Source organism: Diplotaxodon limnothrissa, linkage group LG4 (assembly GCF_057381915.1).
Source record: "Diplotaxodon limnothrissa isolate DT_005_m linkage group LG4, D_limnothrissa_male_GT1.1, whole genome shotgun sequence".
Lineage (NCBI taxonomy): Eukaryota > Metazoa > Chordata > Actinopteri > Cichliformes > Cichlidae > Diplotaxodon > Diplotaxodon limnothrissa.
In genome coordinates, this window is record NC_140599.1 from 15,437,969 (window position 1) to 15,454,256 (window position 16,288).

Genomic DNA, 16,288 nt, shown 5'->3' on the forward strand with positions numbered 1-16,288 from the left:
TGAATTCACATTTCAGTGAAAAAAAACAAAACAAGCAAACAAAGAAAAAAAAAACTTTGTTCTTATAGGTTGATCTAATCATCACATTAGCTGTCAGTCAGGAAAAGACCATAGGATAGTTTGTTGTGGAAACCACATGGGACACAGTGTCTTTAATCACCAACGTCAGATCACAGAAAGCATCAAACACAGAGTTGATTCTATGCAACCTCGTGCAGTATCAACATGCTGTGCAACAGCCAGGTCAGACATGATGAAATTAGCTGAAATGACCAGCTGGTGTCACTACATTACAGCTTAAAAGGCCTCTGTTCATTTTCTGCTGCATGCCTACCTGCGTAAAGTCAATGTGGAATCCCTTTGTGCTCAGAAATAAAACATTAACCTTAGGGTTGTATTTGTCATCTTACATTTTATTGTAAACCATCAATATTCACCTTAAGGTTGATAAAGAACCTCAGCCAAGGTGTGAGAGCTAAACAAGGCCTGGTTGAGTTAAGCCTCAAAAGTTGTTTCCTAAAATGTGATTAATTGCAACATTATTCTGTAAATTACAGATTATCTTTTTCAGGCATTAATTCTTTCAGTCATTACACACCAAGTAAAAATTGTGTATAGCGAATGGTTAATAAGTGATTCACTCTTTAACTATTCGCTTTGGTTTCCATTGGGTAACAAGAACCCAAGAAAGAGACAACTAGAATAAATAAATAGCATCCTGGATATTTAATTTATTCTTATTATTTTTGTGACTGTGCGATTAGCAGGTAGAAACTAAAGACAAGTTCATGAATACAAAGTAAAAGGACAAATAAATTAGATCTTTACCAACAGCTTTTATGGTGGCTTTGGCCTCGGCTCAAATGAAACTTAATTTCTCTGAATGAGTGGAGGTGGTGTGCTTGAGTAAGACTGTGCTACATTGGTGAGAAAGAATGCAGTGCGGATCGCGTTAGGCTCTGGGCATAAGCCACAGGCAGTTGTTGGTTGAAATACCTGTGATAAGGAAGGAGAAGTTCACCAAGATGCAGAGAAAGAATCTCAGGGAGGGAGGGAGAGAGCCAACCTCTGTATCTGTGTGTTATAGGAGGGAATAAAACAATGCAGTGTGACTACGAAAGGACGCCAGACTTGTTTTTCTTGTTTTGGCACATCCCAAGGAGGAAAGACATCCTCTCGCAAAACAGCCAAACTCACTACAGTCACTTGAGCAGGAGGAGTGGTGTCTTTACCCCGGATTCAAACACGCGAGACACACCAAAAGGTACGTTGATGTATGTCGGTTTAAAGAATTAGCTTGTGTAAAGTGTATGTGTGTGTGTGAGAGAGGGTGAGAAAGAGAAAGAGAGGGGGAAAAACAGAGGTAGGAACTGAGAGAGACAGATACACCTGTTAGATCTAGGACGGCTATCTTGTGTCAGTAATGTTTCTCAGAGGAGTACATTTGGGGCGGTGTACAAACAGGTGCTCAAAACGTCAGTGCGTGTATTTGCTTGCTGTTAATTGCATGAACTGCTGAAGGAGAAAGGCAGAAAGATGAGATGTCAGGATAGAAAGTTACTGTATGACCTGTAAAGGACAGCCTTTTAAGAAAAACTGAGCTGTGGTGGAGTTTCTCTGTCGCGCTTTGATTGTTGCATCATCTGCATACCATCTGGTATCTTTTCCTGTAGTGTACCTGTCACTTACCTGCATGTGAACATGCCAGTATGCACAATGCTGAATACTCGGCATTCTTACAATCAGCCTGTGGTATGTGCCATTGTTGTGCTCTTAATCATCTTTTCTTTTTGATGTAATGGGTATAATTAATATGACGCCAAGATGTCAGGCAGGCAAAGTTAATGAGAATCTTTTATATCATTGAAGACTAGTTATCTACATGTGAACGTTTAAAAACGCTAAGGACGAGAGATCAAATATAACAATTCAAGTGGGACAAGAAAGGAGACATAAAAAAAGGGTAAATGTCATTGCTGTGCTACCAAAACATCATTCCCCATTCTGTGTATATTACATTGAATTCTGTTTATGTCCACGTGAAACAGATGTCAACATCACTTCCATCGGTGCTCCCTAGAAAGCCTTCAGGTGTCCGAGTTATGGTCCTTAAAGGACAGCAGGAGCTTTCTGCTGGGGTTCCTAACAAGTCTGGCAAAGGTACACTCCTCTCCAAGAATGTGGTGTTGGCAAAAACATGTGTTTCCATCTTTTGCATATGCTTTTTGTAAACTTTGAATTAATGGCCTTGTTCTATTTCTGCTCAGAGAATGGTACCAGTGGGGAGTCGAATCAGATCCCTCCACTGAATGCAGACAGAGAAGTGGTACGTACTCATACGCCTCTTTTTTTGTATATATGAGTGGGTACAAACAAGACTTTATCAACACAATCAGAAAATCACACACATATGAACAATAACCCCAGATTTATTATCTAAACTTTAGAAACAGTAAACCGATGTGGTGTAGTGTTCTTTAAAATCAAAAACAAGCGATATGATGAGAGCCTCGTGTGTGAATCATTCCTCAGGAGATTATGAACCACTGCTTTGACGATGTGGAGCGATTCATGTCGCGCTTACAACAGGCGGCAGAAGCCCAGACTGTCCTCAACCAAAGGAAAAAGAAAAACGAGAGGAAGACCAAGAAGGATAAAAAGACCCAAGAAGGTGAGGACCTCGACAATTTCTGACCAAAATAAATGACTTATATTGGAAACAAGGAAACCTGTCTCTTCGAGTGATACCGAAGAGCCAGATATGTTTTGGATAAGGTTGAAATTTAAAATGTAGGTTAGCAGATGAAAGTGAGCTTCAGACATGTGGAGGAAGGAGCGATTGACATTGACTCAATATTTTACACACTGAAACTCAACAGGCAGGATGAAAAACAAACAAACATTCGGGTAACGCAGAAAATTCCTGCACATCGTGAGAATGTCTAAGACACAAGGCATGCAAGTACCTGAACACGTTTATGCACTGCTGTTTCTTCATATAGCATGATATTATTATGTTTTATATTGGGCACAATTAATGTCTGAGTCTGAGTCACTAAGTATTTCTCTTTTTGTCTAACTTGGCAAACTCATCTGGGTGTTTCCTAAATTAACACTGGGATGGACTAAAGGAAGGCTCTTATTAGTCATTACTTTGTCTTATACGAGCACTTGCTGTGACAAGCTAGAACAAAGGTCATGGTATGTTGTGCTTCTAGTATTTCTGTTCATTTCTACTTTTGTTTTTCAGAATTTTCCCCAAACTAAAGTGTTAGCATCCACATGATAGTCTGTATCATGCTCCAGATATACTCCGTTCAGTTCAATTTTATTTGCATAGTGACCAAGAAGCCCACAATAATACAGAGAAAACAGAAAAAAACAATAATCAAGTGACCCCCCCACCCCTCCCAATGAGCAAGCACTTTGGTGAAAGTGGGAAGGAAAAGCTCCCTTTTAACAGGAAGAGACCTCCAGCAGAACCAGGCTCAAGGACAGGGTGAAGGCTCTGCTTCCCATTGTACTTTTAAACACCATAAGAACCTCAAGTAACTGAGGAGCAAAGTGCTCTATTGGGGTGATATGTTACTATTTGGTCTTTAAGATAAGATGGGGTCTGATTACTCAAGACCTTGTATGTGAGTAGAATGATGTTAAACTTGATTCTAGATTTAGTAAATGTATCGGTAAAAGCAATACTTGTACGCTGTGGTTATAACAACCTTATGTTTTATGTCTATGGTGTATATATTTTGCTGTTCTGTGTGCAGATGGTTTGTTGACCATGAAAGCCAGTCCTCCCCCAGAAGAAGACTTTGTGAACATCTTTCAGAAAATCAAGTACTCCTTCAGTCTGCTGGTATGATTAGACTACGTTCTATTTAAGCATAAAGAGATTTCTTTGATAAATACAAAAAACAAAATTGATTTTTTTCAGGACCGCCTGAAGTCATATATCTCACAGCCCAATGCCCCAGAGCTGCTCCACCACATCTTTGTGCCTCTCAGACTGGTGAGACCTCATTTAGTGCTTTTTCTTCTTTTCCTCTTTCTTTGATCTTTACTGTAGAGACCTCTCTCTTACAGATGGTGAATACCACTGGGGGGCCAGCATTAGCTGCATCCATCATCAGTCCTGCTTTGACCAATGGTGCCGTTAAACTGCTCCAGGAACATCTGACTTTAGAGGAAAATGAGCTGTGGACTTCACTGGGGACCAGCTGGACCTCACCCAGGTGTGTGTGTGTGTGTGTGTGTGTGTGTGTGTCAGCTTTACTAGAGACTGTGCACAACACGGTTTTAATGACAGGCTCGTTCCACTTTCTCCAGCTCCCACCTCGGTGTGACTGTTCCTCCGTATACACCTGTCTTTCTGGATGGGTGGAAGCCTCAGACTCATGACTCTACTGGCCAGCCTTTTGAAGATCCCATCGAGCTTCAGCACAAAGTAGATGCTTTCAATGAAACCAAGCAGAAACAAAGTCAGCAGGAAGAAGCTCAACAGGCAGCACAGAGCCCCAGGTAGGCCACTGAAGAAGTGTAAATACATACAAATAGAGCAAGACATTATTATGGTTTCATAGCAGTTGTGATTGTTTTTGTGGAGGCTGTATTCTTACTGGCTAGAATCAAATCAGTCAAATGCTTTTAGTGGCAAACCATGATTAAGATTACTGATATCTGGCTCCAATTTCATGTTTATTTTTTTTATGTTTTGCATATCTTTTAAATACTATCTGTTTTTCAGAGACGGAAATGGACATGCGCATGGTGAGAGCCATTACCGCTGCAGTTACGACTTTGTCGCCAGAAACAGCAGTGAACTCTCTGTGCTAAAAGGAGAAACACTTGAGGTACACACCCTGAAATATGGGTGGCGATCTGAATACAAAAGTAGAGTTTAGATCCAGGAGTACGTCACACAACTTGGCTAATGAGAGTCATCTTTCCGTAGGTGATTGACTCATCAAAACGCTGGTGGAAGTGTCGGAACAGCTATGGCGAGATAGGATTTGTTCCTTTTAACATTTTGGAGCCTGTGTCTGCTCTGAATAAGATGGAGAAAGATGGCTCAGTGGTGCACAGGGAGTCACAGGTATAAGACGACACACAGCTACACAAATACACAGAATTTTATTTGTGCCACTGCCTCAGAAACTGTACATACTGTGATTTCTTGGCTAATGTTGTCATGTAGTTTTTGTTCATTCCTGCTTTTTTTTCCACAACAAAAGGCAGGTCCTGTCCCTCACTCAAAGCGCTTCTCATACACCCCATCAAGCGGGGGTCCCACTACAGCAACCCCAGCAGTGCGACCTCAAAGCATGGTTTTACCATCTACAAGGATGCAGGGAGATGAACCTGACAGAGGTAAATGAATATGGGCAGACAGAAACGTCATAAACACATACAGTGGGGCAAAAAAGTATTTAGTCAGCCACCGATTGTGCAAGTTCCCCCACTTAAAATGATGACAGAGGTCAGTAATTTGCACCAGAGGTACACTTCAACTGTGAGAGACAGAATGTGAAAAAAAAAATCCATGAATTCACATGGTAGGATTTGTAAAGAATTTATTCGTAAATTAGGGTAGAAAATAAGTATTTGGTCACCTCAAACAAGGAAAATCTCTGGCTCTCACAGACCTGTAACGTCTTCTGTAAGAAGCTTTTCTGTCCCCCACTCGTTACCTGTATGAATGGCACCTGTTTGAACTCATCATCTGTATAAAAGACACCTGTCCACAGCCTCAAACAGTCAGACTCCAAACTCCGCCATGGCCAAGACCAAAGAGCTTTCGAAGGACACCAGGAAAAGTATTGTAGACCTGCACCAGACTGGGAAGAGTGAATCTACAATAGGCAAGCAGCTTGGTGTGAAAAAATCAACTGTGGGAGCAATCATCAGAAAATGGAAGACATACAAGACCACTGATAATCTCCCTCGATCTGGGGCTCCACGCAAGATCTCATCCCGTGGGGTCAAAATGATCATGAGAACGGTGAGCAAAGATCCCAGAACCACACGGGGGGACCTGGTGAATGACCTGCAGAGAGCTGGGACCAAAGTAACAAAGGTCACCATCAGTAACACACTACAACGGCAGGGAATCAAATCCCGCAGTGCCAGACGTGTTCCGCTGCTGAAGCCAGTGCATGTCCAGGCCCGTCTGAAGTTTGCCAGAGAACACATGGATGATACAGCAGAGGATTGGGAGAATGTCATGTGGTCAGATGAAACCAAAGTAGAACTTTTTGGTATAAACTCAACTCGTCGTGTTTGGAGGAAGAAGAATACTGAGTTGCATCCCAAGAACACCATACCTACTGTGAAGCATGGGGGTGGAAACATCATGCTATGGGGCTGTTTTTCTGCCAAGGGGACAGGACGACTGATCCGTGTTAAGGACAGAATGAATGGGGCCATGTATCGTGAGATTTTGAGCCAAAACCTCCTTCCATCAGTGAGAACTTTGAAGATGAAACGAGGCTGGGTCTTCCAACATGACAATGATCCAAAACACACCGCCCGGGCAGCAAAGGAGTGGCTCCGTAAGAAGCATTTGAAAGTCCTGGAGTGGCCTAGCCAGTCTCCAGACCTCAACCCCATAGAAAATCTGTGGCGGGAGTTGAAGGTCCGTGTTGCTAGGCGACAGCCCCAAAACATCACTGCTCTCGAGAAGATCTGCATGGAGGAATGGGCCAAAATACCAGCTACTGTGTGTGCAAACCTGGTAAAGACCTATAGTAAACGTATGACCTCTGTTATTGCCAACAAAGGTTATGTTACAAAGTATTGATTTGTATTTTTGTTATTGACCAAATACTTATTTTCCACCCTGATTTACAAATAAATTCTTTACAAATCCTACCATGTGGATTCATGGATTTTTTTTTCACATTCTGTCTCTCACAGTTGAAGTGTACCTCTGGTGCAAATTACTGACCTCTGTCATCATTTTAGGTGGGGGAACTTGCACAATTGGTGGCTGACTAAATACTTTTTTGCCCCACTGTATGAAAACTAAGAAAATTGACACGTTTTACTATTTCATGACATTTGAATTTGATGGCAGGAGCACATCTAGAAAAAAGTTGGTACAAGAAATGCCTGGAAAAGTAACCGGTACTAAAAAGAAATAGCTGGAGGAACATTTTGTAGGCAAGGCTAACTGGCAACCAGTCACAAACATGAAATAAATCATCTATGAGAGGGTATAGTATCATCAAAAGATTCAGAGAATCTGGAGAAATCTTAAGGGACAGGCTGAAAATCAAGTTAAAATATAGATTTGTGAAGTTTGCAAATCACTGGAATATGTTCTTATTTAAAGTTTTCAATCTTAAAACGTATTTAATGGTTTTAATATAAATTTAAAATGTTTTTTTTATTATAATATAAGATGTATTTCTGCTTTGGAATTTAAGTTGCTTGGTATTACAAAAAGAACACTTTGTAAAGGGGAACGATATGTTCATATAAATATAACTTTTACTTTAGTTTGATATGTGTAAAATGTAATTCAGCAAAGGTCTAGTATAGATTTTTATTTCAGCTGACTAAAGTGTTTTTCATAATCAAAATCATGATGTTTATTGCATTATATGACATGAATTCCTGCTTTCACATAAATCAAACAGGCAAGGCTCATAGTTGTTGATGTTAAGCAATAAGTGCAACTCCAGCTACAACTGTACAGGTGTATATAAATGCAGTTGTTTTTCTTCTTTGTACAGTTCTGATAATGAATGATGAGCTTCTACAAAGGATAGCCCGGAGAAGAGGCTCATTTAAACAGACAGCTGATAACTCTACACCTCTGAACTATGACTCTCCATCTTCTGAGGTGGCAGCCTGGCTTACTGCCAAAGGCTTCAGCGCAGTGTGAGTACTCCACAAACATATTTGTTCATATTAGCTAGAGTTAGTACTCAAGCTCCACTAAGGAATAGCATGTTTAAACATGCTGTTTAATTTTTATATTATATTGGTTTTGCGCATTAGCACTAGCACTCCTGCTAGCCAGGAGATAAATGTGTGCAATACTGCAGATGTAGGTTTCAAAAACCCTGAAGTTGTATAAGGATTAAAATAGCTTAAGTATTGTAGCTTTACTGTTTATCATAGCTTTACTGGGTAATGAATTGGACTTAAAAGTCAAGTTCTTCTTTAGAAATTAAAAGGTGAATATTAAAAATAGGATCTTTTTCACAGTGAAAGCACAAAAATGCTGATCTTGTAATTCATTCCTGCTCAGCACTGTTGAGAGCCTGGGAATTTTAAACGGAGCGCAGCTGTTCTCCCTAAATAAGGAGGAGTTTGTTGCGGTGACACCAGAAGAGGGTGAAAATGTTTACAGCCAGATAATGGCAGAGAAGACTCTGCTTAAGGTTTGTTCCCTATTTTTTTTTTTTTTATCTGGATGTACTAGTTTGTGTGTATGTGTGTATTTGCAAAGATATGCTTGGGTGAGTGTTGAGTCATTTGTTTGCTCAGCCTTGACTTATGCACAGACTTACATTATTGCCACTGCCCCAAACTGATTAAAGATTTACAATGGCAAAAACGTGAGCAATTTCAAATTGAATGCACTCCTGTATAAATTAGTTTTTAAAATGTGGTCATAGTTTCATTTAAGTGGAAGTAAATGCCAAACACAATCTATTTGAAGTATTTGCAACATTTAAATATTTACAAATGAACATACCTATTCACAAATTTTGTCAACAAAACTTAATTGGGGTAAGAACATTTGTCAACTTGTCTATTTAAAAAAAAAAAAAAAGAAAAAAAAAAGGAAGATTGTAAATCAGAGCAAATTTAACTAGTAAAAAAAACAAACTATCCACAAGATAGTCCATGTTTATGTGTCACATGTTGCCTATACTTGGTGTGGGTGGGCAGCTTTTGTGATTTTTCTTGCTTTTAGTAAATAGACTTCATAAACAGATAGTTTTTGGTGATGTGTCTAAATCTGATTTTCTTTTAAAAATATGATCAAGAACTTTAATTTCATTAAGAAGTGAAAACAAATTATATCTTCTGTCCTCCCCAGAATGCACAAAAACTTTAGAACTGGATGCTTCGATGGATCCAAGAGTTAAAGATTAACTCACAAAGAAAGAGTGATGTATTGTAACAGAGTTAAAATATCCTTTAATACAGATGTGACATGAATGCTTATTTGATATAGAGGTAATGCTCATATTTTAATCACAGAGTCTGCTAATTTATCAACAAAAACAACAGATTTTAGAAGAAATTCTATTTAAATACTCTGGGAACCAATTTGTTGTTGTTGTTGTCGTCTGGTTTTTAGTTTGACATGTTTGTAATCTTCATGCAGGTTTAATTGTATTCCTTCCATGCAGTGCATGATTTTTATTTTTTATTTTTACAGCTAACATATTTGTATGACAGTAACCCCCCAACCTAAAATATATGCTGTCTTTCAATGCTTATAACCCTGAAATACCATAATTTACAACACTGAGATATATGTGTGTGTGTGTGTGTGTATATAAAGATGGCTGGCTAGCTATCTATCTATATATATATATATACACATATATGAACTGTATTTCATTATTTTGCTTGTTGTTATATATAAATTATACATAAAAAGATGGCAATTGCATATAGACTCCTCACTTTAATACTTAAGAAATTTTGAAGCAGTGCAAAGAGTTAAAACATGATTAAAAATAATCACGAGAAAGCGATACTACAAATGTAAACTGACATAAAAACTCTGATACCTGATAGCAGTTAGTTAACATTATGGGGGAAACTCTTGTTTAATTTCTTGAGAGGTAGAAAGATTATTTCATGTTTTCAGTTAAAAAAAAAATGTATCACAAAATTTCAAATCACATATAAAATTGCACTTAGGTTATCTGAGGACAGAGGTCAAGTAAACAGTTTAATTATGTATACATTAAATAATAATTATATTTGTTAATGAGAATAATCACATTACAGTGGGCCAGATGTGGGGAAGGGGAACTAACAGTATAAACAACACACACACACACACACACACACACACACACACACACACACACACACACACACTCTTTGTTAGACCAAATGCATATAACTATTAACCAGAAACAATGCACTCATCAGTCACAAAAATCAAGACCAGCTGTCTAATATTGTAGACCCATTATGGTACAAAAACAGCTCTGATCAGTCTTCTAACTGGACCCTGTAGTATCAAGCACCAAGACATTAGCAGCAGATCCTTCAAGTCTTAACCTAAAAGGTTGTATTTCTGTGCGTTAGACTCGTTTTTCTGGCACGGCCCACAGATACTCAATCAGATCATAATCTGAGGAATTTGGAAGCCAAGTCAACACTTCGAGCTTTCTGTCATGTTCTTCATACCATTACTGAATTATTTCTGCAAAGTGGGTAGATGTATTACTCTGCTGGAGTAGGCAGGCACACTGAAAGACTTGCAGATCAAAAAAAAAAAAAAAAAAAAAAAAAGGTAGAGAAACATTTTTTGCCCGTGATCGTTTTGTGTTTCTTTGTGATCCAAAACTCGCATCTGTTTGTGTGGACTTTGTATCTCATTATGGCTGTTTGCAGACTTTACAGCCATTCTGCACCTAAACATTGCTCTCTATTTGCAGAGATTTTCTAACTTTTTGGTTGTTGTTCATTTTTCTTTCTTTGAAAAGATAGTTACCTTCATGAATGAAGCAGAAACTGACAAGCAGAGGGTCTAGATCAGGAGCCGCTTAGCCTTTGGGGTACCTTAAGTGCATGCCCAGTAGTCCCAGTCAGTATTTTTCCATGGCTGTAGCTGGTTGGTGTATAGCAATAATAATCCAATGCTAAGACTAAGATGCCTACTGTATTATATGTACATATGCGTAGTTGGTATTCTAAAATCTCACATTTGCTTTAGCAAAAATCTTGATTCTTAGTGCACTTAATGAGGTAAATTACTTAGAGAGAGAAACTGTGGTGGCACTGTCATTAGGCAGCAGGAGAAGAGGTAGTTATTACTGATTCTCACTGCCTTGAACTGTCAAGCATCTTCAGTCCTCCATCATGTTGCCCTGGTTGCAGCATTCCCAGTTCAGGAGATCCTTTCCCTGAAACCACAGCTGGATCTCCCGTCGAGCACCCTCCAGTGAATCACTGGCATGGACAACGTTCCTTTAAGTGACCAACACACATGGTTACTGTACTGCCACGTCATAAAAGCACATACCTTCATAGGCTTTAATGTTAAAAATCAGTTTTATGTCACAAATATCAGCACACATAATGAAATGAAATAAAGTCAGGTTACCTGCTGACATGGACGCTGAAATCTCCTCTGACTGTGCCCGCCTGGGCTTCAGTTGGGTTAGTGTGTCCTACCATTTTACGTGATGTCTGGACTACATTGGGCCCCTCCCATACCTAAATAAAAGTAAAGCAGCATGTGTTGGCAAGACTGATAAACCTACTGAAGAACTATAACAAGAATAAGCAGAAAAGTAACAAGGAGAAAACCAGGAGTATCCTCGAAAGAGGCAGACAGAGGAGCACTCACCATGACCACCACAGGCCCTGAGGTCATGTAATGCTGCAGACTAGGATAGAAGGGCTTAGCTCTCAGCTCACGGTAGTGCTGAGACAGGAGATCCTCAGACACCTTTCAAACAGAGACAGATTCAACAAGAAACTTGCAGATCACACACACACACACACACACACACACACACACACACACACACTTCAAACTCTTATACCTGCACCATCTTCAGGCCAACCAGCTTGAATCCCCGCTGCTCAAACCGGTGAATTATTTGCCCGACAAGACGGCGTTGAACTCCATCTGGTTTCACGGCTATGAGAGTCCTCTCCCTCACATCTGGAAGACCTGATGTGAGCAGACACAAAAGAGGAGCAATGGTTGTTAACCATACTGCAGGGAAGACTATAAAAAATACCAAAGTCTGCAGGTGTCTCAGTTTATAAATGTGTGGTATTTATCATATCAACATTTATCATATCAACACACATGCACGCACAGACGTGCATTTGTGTGTGTGTGGGACACAACGTCCCCACAACACAAACTAACGCGCGCATGCGAGTTTGCACCCCTAAAACAGACCAACAACCCTCACTGAACAAAACTGCATATGAGAGGTATGGCTTTTGTTTAGCTACAGAACACACAGAATAGAAGCTGCACACAGCCCCTTATGAATGACTGCACGCTATCAATTATTCACACGTGACTATCCACGAGAACTGCAGTCTCCTTGCATCTTTAAGACCGGCTGTGACAGCGAAATACAGCGACACCATAGCGGGCTGGATGGAAGTCTGGTTCTGGCACAGAGGTTTGGGTGTGTTGTATGGGACTTGCGTTTTGTGTGTCGGTATTGCGCACCGTTTAACTTTTGTACCCCTAACCTAGTTCCAGTTCATGACCCGAGCTTTTGGCAAGCACGTTTGTTTTCCCAAATGTGCCCGTTAAGTTTGGGTCAAATAAACTTTGCCTTGGACTCTGCGCCTTGGACCGAGTCTAACAGACTAAAGTTTGTTAGACTCGGTGCTAACAGAAATCTTTTAAAATCGGTTTCGACAGTGACAGTTTGAGTGTCATTTTCACTGTGTAAAAATCGCGTATTCAAGATACTGTGCACATTTTTAATTCGCAATTCATGAACATTCACTTAAAAACATAAAATTTGCATCCAACTGCTTTAAATCGCCACTTCTTAACAAACGAATCGCGTAAGTTCTATCTGAAGGACTAATACTTATCTACTATGCAAAACATATGGCTTTACTTAGCAGCTGGTACAAAATGAGTCACTTACTTGATTTGTTTCTTCGCCAGGTAGATCTGTATCCACCCCACAGCTGAGAAGGAAAACCAGGTAACAGACCTTTTGTGGATTCTTGAGTCCTCCAATAAAAGTGTTGGAGAAGTCTGTTAAAAACGCGCAGCTGCAGCATGGCCGTAATGTGACGTGCGTTTTATCAGCCTCTACTGAGTGAAGTCAACCCTCATCAATAAAAACTCACGAGTGATCCCTCTGTGCGTCTCTCCTCATTGTCACTCAATCTGAAATTTAACTCCAGTGATGCCAGACCTGTGTTAGTTCTCCGTACACGCGTGCGTCACTCAAAATCTCCCTTCGCTTTCAACCCGATGGATTTCAAAAGAAACACTTCCACGCATAAATCTTATTTAGTTGATATTTTCGCCTTTCTGCAGGTGAAATCCAGCTCAGTTTAAGAGCTGAACACTGATCTTGCTCTTCACTTTGCCCTTTTTTTTGTTGAAAATGTGTATTTCTAAATAATAACAAAACACTTAGGAGACGCAAAGCAGAAGCAAAGATATGTTAAAATGGCCATTTTATGACCATTCAGCCTCCGAAATGCATCTTTTTGTTGTTTTAAAGTAACATCTGTACTTGCCAGATGTCTGTTAGTCATTCAGCCTCCACAACTCACATTTGCAAATCTGTGATTTTCTTTAGATCTGGCACTTACCGCAATTTACAATTGCAACTGTTAGGTGGTATTTCAACAAAAATATTTAAATGACCTGTGGATGTAACTAGAACTTCACTGAAATTAAGGATTTGATCAGCATCAAATACAAGCTTAACAAATTGGATATACAGGACTGTATGAAAAAGTATTTGTCGCCTTCCTGGTTTCTTAGTTTTCTGAGTATTTGTCACTCTTTCATATTTCAGTTTATCAAACAAATTTTAATATTCGACAAAGATAGTTCAATCAATTACAGCAAGTCGTCAAGGTCTGAAGCAGCAAAGCAGACTCAGACGGTCACACTACCACCACCATGTTTGACTGTTGGTATGATGTTCTTTTTATGAAATGCTGTTCTAGTTTTTTGCAGATGTAACAGGACTGAAACCTTCTAAAAAGTTCAGGTTTCTTTCTTGAGTCCACAGAATATTTTCCCAGAAGTCTTGGGGATCATTAACATGGTTTTTGGTAAATGTGAAATGAGCCTTAGAGTTCTTTTTGGTATTCTTCTTTGAACTCCTGTGGAGGCTTTTTTGCCTGGACTCTTTCTTATTGTTGAATCATGAACTAGATGTTGTTCTGGGTTATATGTGAACACCTGGACGAGTCGTCAGTGCACTCACCATTCACCACTGTTTCAAATTTTCTCCATTTGTGGATAATGGTGTCATGTGCTGCTTTTTCTTTGTTTTTTTGCGTATCTTACTTTGTCAGACAGGTTCTGGTTAAGTGATTTCTTGATCCAACAGGTCTGGCAGTAATCTGTCCTGGGTGTGGTGAGTGAAACTGAACTCAGCTTTCAAAAAAAAAAAAAAAGAAAAAAAAAAAGGAAAAATGTGGTTAATCACAATTAACTCATGATTCATGAAGGTAGGTTTGGATAACTTTTTTCCATTAATAAGTTAACTCATGATTTAAAAACCGAAATCGGGAAGGGGAAACATACTTTTTTCCTGTCACAGCATATCTCAGTGGCAACAGGTCTTATGGAGTGATGAACTCACTTTTGAAAACTTTGGTTCAAGTCATTTTCAGTAATATAGAGGTGGTCAGGATAAATGTACAACAGTGAATGTCTAGTCATTTGTAACATGGTGAAAGGGTTGAGGAAATTATGAATGCAGAAAAGTAGTCAGATTATCATCCAACATGAAATACCACCAGGCAACAGCTTCATTAGTCAGCATGACAATGATCACAAAGGAGTGTAGCAAAATCATACCTGGATAGAAAAACACAAAATGGAGCACTTAGATGAGACATGGATCGGCCTCTCCAGAGCCCAGACTGCAACATTACTGAAGCAGCGTGGCATCATGTTGAAAAAGGACAGGAAAAATGCAGCCAACATCCAGAGAAGAGCTTTGAACGTGCTTCAAGAAGCCTGAAGAGAACTATTCCTGAAGACTAATTAGGTACATTACAAGACAGCGTGACTAAGAGAGTTCATGGTAAATGAACTGGTTCTTATATAGCGCTTTTCTACTCTGAGGACTTAAAGCACTTTATACAACAAATTCATTCACCCAATCACTTTTTTTCTAAAGTGTTAAGTGCTCCGTATCTAACATCCAGACACTTTCACACTCCGATAGATGCATCGGAGAGCAACATGGGGTTAGTATCCTGACTGGAGCAGAACCACCAACCTTCCAGTAGCTGACCTGCTCTGCCACCTGACATACAGCCACGCCAATACAGACAGTGCAGACGTATAAAGTTGGTCATATTGACTTCAGTTTTGTTAAAATTCCCTTATATGTGGATTTATATTTGCAGATTTTTCAATAAACTGCTGCTCCCTTTAAATTTTCCTAAGAATCATCTTTTTTGCAGTCTAGGCTTGACGCTGACTAGACTGCACGGTACTAATCAGCATCAAGGTGAAATTTTGTAACCAAAATCCTCTCTTATCAAACTGAGTGCACTTGACAGAGTCCACTAAGCAGTCACATTTAATGTAAGCTTAGGATACACAAAGCCAGACAACATTAGAGCCATGTCTTTGCTGCTTGAGTTTGTGACATCTTTTCATAATTTATGAAAATGCACCATTGTTCTTTTCCACCTTGTACATGTGAGTCTGCACATATTTGTCATGTGATTGATTTTATGTGATGTCATGTTTCAAGGCTTCTGTTGGTTTTTTTCTTAGAGTTAAGACATGTTCTGCCTGATCCAGTGGATCAGAAAGGGAACATTTTTTGCATATTACTGTGATGGCATGCCACACATGGTAAGCTCCACACCTCACCACCTGTTGATTCACTTTAGTTTAATTTACAGTCACTACTTTAAAATATTCTATTTATTGTTCAATATTGTTTCTTTATTAAATGTATTTATTTTTCCATCACACCTTCCAATGTTTATATGGCGTGCACACATATTAACCTTGCAAGGTCAAAGTTCTGTTTTATGTTATATTAATACATCTTTCTTTGTTTGAGTTACCTGGGGGTTGGCTTCTCCTGTCTGGCAAAAGGTGTGGCAAAGGGCTGCCAGACCTGAAGTACCACTGACAGCCTAATTGGATTGCACCACATGCTTCATTGCCTGGGGGGTGTTTCATGTTTGTTTCATTGTTTTGTATTAGTTGGTTATATGGCAGCCATCTTGTTTTCCCCCGTGTGTGTCATTTGGTTTAGCTAAACCGGTATTTAAGTTCCCCTGTGTGTCATTTCAGCAGGTCAGTTTATCATATGTTTGTTTGAGGTTTTGTTAATTATTATCTTGAGTTTAGTCTATTGAGTTGACCTCTTTTATT

At 39.4% G+C, this 16,288-nt stretch overlaps 2 protein-coding genes across 2 annotated transcripts; one reads left to right on the top strand and one right to left on the bottom strand.

Annotated features, from left to right (window-relative positions):
• Positions 1-1,219: 1,219 nt before the first annotated feature.
• eps8l1a (EPS8 signaling adaptor L1a) lies at positions 1,220-9,073 on the top strand. The gene is made up of 14 exons (XM_085351522.1): positions 1,220-1,264; positions 2,049-2,160; positions 2,268-2,326; positions 2,533-2,671; positions 3,771-3,859; positions 3,938-4,012; positions 4,087-4,235; positions 4,330-4,521; positions 4,748-4,853; positions 4,955-5,095; positions 5,235-5,370; positions 7,737-7,884; positions 8,258-8,390; positions 9,056-9,073. Exons 2-14 carry the CDS (start codon positions 2,049-2,051, stop codon positions 9,071-9,073), a joined length of 1,497 nt encoding a protein of 498 aa, XP_085207648.1. The 5' UTR covers positions 1,220-1,264.
• nme4 (NME/NM23 nucleoside diphosphate kinase 4) lies at positions 9,057-13,092 on the bottom strand. Its single transcript, XM_085351521.1, has 5 exons — positions 12,837-13,092; positions 11,754-11,884; positions 11,555-11,656; positions 11,309-11,421; positions 9,057-11,172 (listed from the first exon to the last, which is right to left on the bottom strand). The coding sequence occupies exons 1-5, from the start codon at positions 12,973-12,975 to the stop codon at positions 11,052-11,054; spliced, it is 606 nt and encodes a 201-aa protein (XP_085207647.1). The 5' UTR covers positions 12,976-13,092; the 3' UTR covers positions 9,057-11,051.
• Positions 13,093-16,288: the final 3,196 nt, after the last annotated feature.

Coding starts and splice junctions, on each gene's coding strand:
- eps8l1a (XM_085351522.1), top strand. CDS start 2,049: ATGTCAACATCACTTCCATCGGTGCTCCCTAGAAAGCCTTCAGGTGTC. Junction 2,327..2,532: donor TGAATGCAGACAGAGAAGTG/GTACGTACTCAT, acceptor ATCATTCCTCAG/GAGATTATGAACCACTGCTT. Junction 2,672..3,770: donor GGATAAAAAGACCCAAGAAG/GTGAGGACCTCG, acceptor TTCTGTGTGCAG/ATGGTTTGTTGACCATGAAA.
- nme4 (XM_085351521.1), bottom strand. CDS start 12,975: ATGCTGCAGCTGCGCGTTTTTAACAGACTTCTCCAACACTTTTATTGG. Junction 11,422..11,554: donor CAGGGCCTGTGGTGGTCATG/GTGAGTGCTCCT, acceptor ACTTTTATTTAG/GTATGGGAGGGGCCCAATGT. Junction 11,173..11,308: donor TTCAGCGTCCATGTCAGCAG/GTAACCTGACTT, acceptor GGTCACTTAAAG/GAACGTTGTCCATGCCAGTG.